Source organism: Apis dorsata, unplaced genomic scaffold (assembly GCF_000469605.1).
Source record: "Apis dorsata unplaced genomic scaffold, Apis dorsata 1.3 scaffold_42, whole genome shotgun sequence".
Lineage (NCBI taxonomy): Eukaryota > Metazoa > Arthropoda > Insecta > Hymenoptera > Apidae > Apis > Apis dorsata.
The window spans coordinates 712,258-714,868 of record NW_006263344.1 but is presented as its reverse complement, the minus strand read 5'-3'; the positions used below and the strand labels follow the sequence as shown (position 1 = coordinate 714,868).

Sequence of the window (2,611 nt, the reverse complement as noted above, 5' to 3'; positions counted from 1 at the left end):
ATTAAAAATTACCTTTTCTTTAAAAGATGATATCTCGGAAACCGGAAGTCGTATCGGGATAAACAAAAAAGCGTTTTAAAGGGTAAGATTCCACGCCTCTAATGATCTTTCATCCATTGACTAGGCATCATTATCTTCGGAGTTATAGCGGATCAAAGTTTTTCTAATTTTAATAGGATTTGATCAGTTTTAAGATGCATAATTGAAAATTATTTTTTTCTTGATGATGATGACATGATAATATCTCAAGAAACGGAAGTTTAAATAGAAAAATTTTGCGTTTTTAAAGAAAAAGGAATAGTAAAAACAAAGGATTATCGATATTTGATTGTAGCTTCATTCCTTTTTTTTAAAATCCAAAATTCTCTCTCTATTCAAAATAATTTTTCCCTCGTTTAATTTTACAATACCGATGCACTGTTTCACGTGCGAGAAACACATCGTTCGCATGACTGTTCTCAGGAAAATTCCCTGGTTTTTACACCGTGTTTTGCCTCTGAGGGAATTATAAAGAAGCATAATCGTCCAAAGTGCACACCATTTATAATTTTGTAGGAGTCCCAGAACATACATTCCGTATGGGATGACCACGTATGGGAACACGTGAGAGGTATTTATTATTATTATATGCTAGGAAATGAATTGAGTGATGGAAAAAGGAAAAGACACGCGTAAGAGAAGGTTCTCCCTTCTTTTTTTCTTTTCTTTTCGTAACGCTCACTTTTTATAACTTTCATTACAAATAGGGTAATTTGGAGTGCAAACAAGCATTCTTTCATGTTTCTCATCGTTCATTATGATCGTTTAAGAGGCGAGGATAAGGCCGTGGATAGCGATGCTCGCACTTCGTTCCAATCCGCTTAATTTATGCGGGAATCGTCCATGCGATTTCTGAAAGACGTTTTCTTCCAGATTGTTTTTCCACTACGTCGGAAGCTTGCTAACTAAAAAGTTGAAAAGACAATGATGTCTGATAAAACGAATGAGGAATTCGTGATCGATTGCTTTTTAAAGTAGTTTTCATTGGACCATCGAGATGTATATCTAAAATTTCTACATTTCTATATTTTATCTTCATTATTTTAATTTATAATTTAGAATTTTAATTTATCACATTTTATGCTTTCGAAGCTTTTCGTGTAAAATTGTGGAATTTGTTATTTTATCGCATAATGTTATTTTTGAACCACTCCATTGAGCCACTCCGAGTTGTGCATATTAATAAACTACTATTCAGATACGATTGCTCAATGGATTCTGCGTACCAGATGTGGCCAGCTTTGAAGTATGAACTAGCAATCTATCATAACGGTGTCAAGTGATTCAACATCATTAATTTCAAATGGACAGTGGTCACTCTGATTAGCGCCATCATATTTTGCGGAATTTGTGTTAGTTGAAACAGATATCGAAAAAGATATTGACTCATTCTGTTATCTTTATTTGATCTTGATTATATAAAGATTTTTCAAATTAAAATCTCTATTTTTTTATATCGCATATTATTGTAGCTGGCATCCAGACATTTTCAAAACAAAATTTTTATCTTTTGTATAGTCAGCTGTATTTCCAGACTTTACACTTTCCGTTTTGTTTTGTTTCCGTTTATATAGAATTGCGTAAAATTTATATAATTACGTAAATTTTATATAACATCTGCAACATCTGCAATTAATGTTACAAGAAGAATTAATATAAGAAAATAAGTAACAATGTTTTAAGGAGAAAGAATTATCTCAGAATAATTGAAAATGATTTACAATATATTACGTAACAGAATTCTTCAAATACGTACATTCATATATTTCCAACTGTTTCACACCTTTATGCCCCAATCCTCTTTGATCAAATCCGCTCCCTTCTCGGCTATCATTATGGTAGGCGCATGGATATTCCCACTGATGATATTCGGCATGATCGATGCGTCGATCACCCGTAAATTCTTCACCTTGTGCACGTTTAACCTGTGATCGACAACCGTCCTCGGATCACTGGCTGGTCCCATTCTGCACGAGCAACACGCGTGATAATTCGAGGCGGACACGTGTCTGATCACGCATTCGTAACGCTCCTCTGTATCGGGCGTAAAATGGCGACATTCGGGGACATCGTAAATATTAAACTCCATCCCGTATTTCTTCAACGCTGTAGTGTTCAACAAACTCTTGACGATGGGCAAAACTTTTATCATCTTTTTCCAATCATCGGCCACGGTGTAATAATTCGAATAGATCTTCACTTCTTCAGCCGGATCGGCGTTCCTCAATTTGATCTCGCCCCGACTCTTTGGATTCATCAACGAGCTGTAAATAGTGATCAAATCCCTTCTCTTGATCTCGTCCAGCATTATCCGCGTGATCTCATCGTTCGTATTGTAAGAAGCCATCGTCATCTTCATCGACCCCGTGTCCAACCGTTGAATTTGAGAGAACAATATCTGAATATCCGGATACGGGGAATCAGGATCCTCCACGTTCACGTATCCGATCAGATCGTTGGCAAGGTTTGCCAACGAGCCTTTGCTCGTTTCCAAATACTCGTAAGCGGAGTTCAATTGATCTTTCTCGCTAGGGGCGGACGTAACCGACTCGTTCACGAACGAGTAATACAT

The 2,611-nt window shown here is 36.3% G+C and overlaps 1 protein-coding gene across 1 annotated transcript; it reads right to left on the bottom strand.

Moving 5' to 3' along the window:
- Positions 1-1,816: 1,816 nt before the first annotated feature.
- On the bottom strand, positions 1,817-2,611 carry LOC116186488 (glucose dehydrogenase [FAD, quinone]-like). Its single transcript, XM_031513864.1, has one exon. The coding sequence runs from the start codon at positions 2,609-2,611 to the stop codon at positions 1,817-1,819; it is 795 nt and encodes a 264-aa protein (XP_031369724.1).

What these genes read in the sequence shown, in the direction of transcription:
- LOC116186488 (XM_031513864.1), bottom strand. Translation starts at nt 2,611, where the DNA reads ATGTATTACTCGTTCGTGAACGAGTCGGTTACGTCCGCCCCTAGCGAG.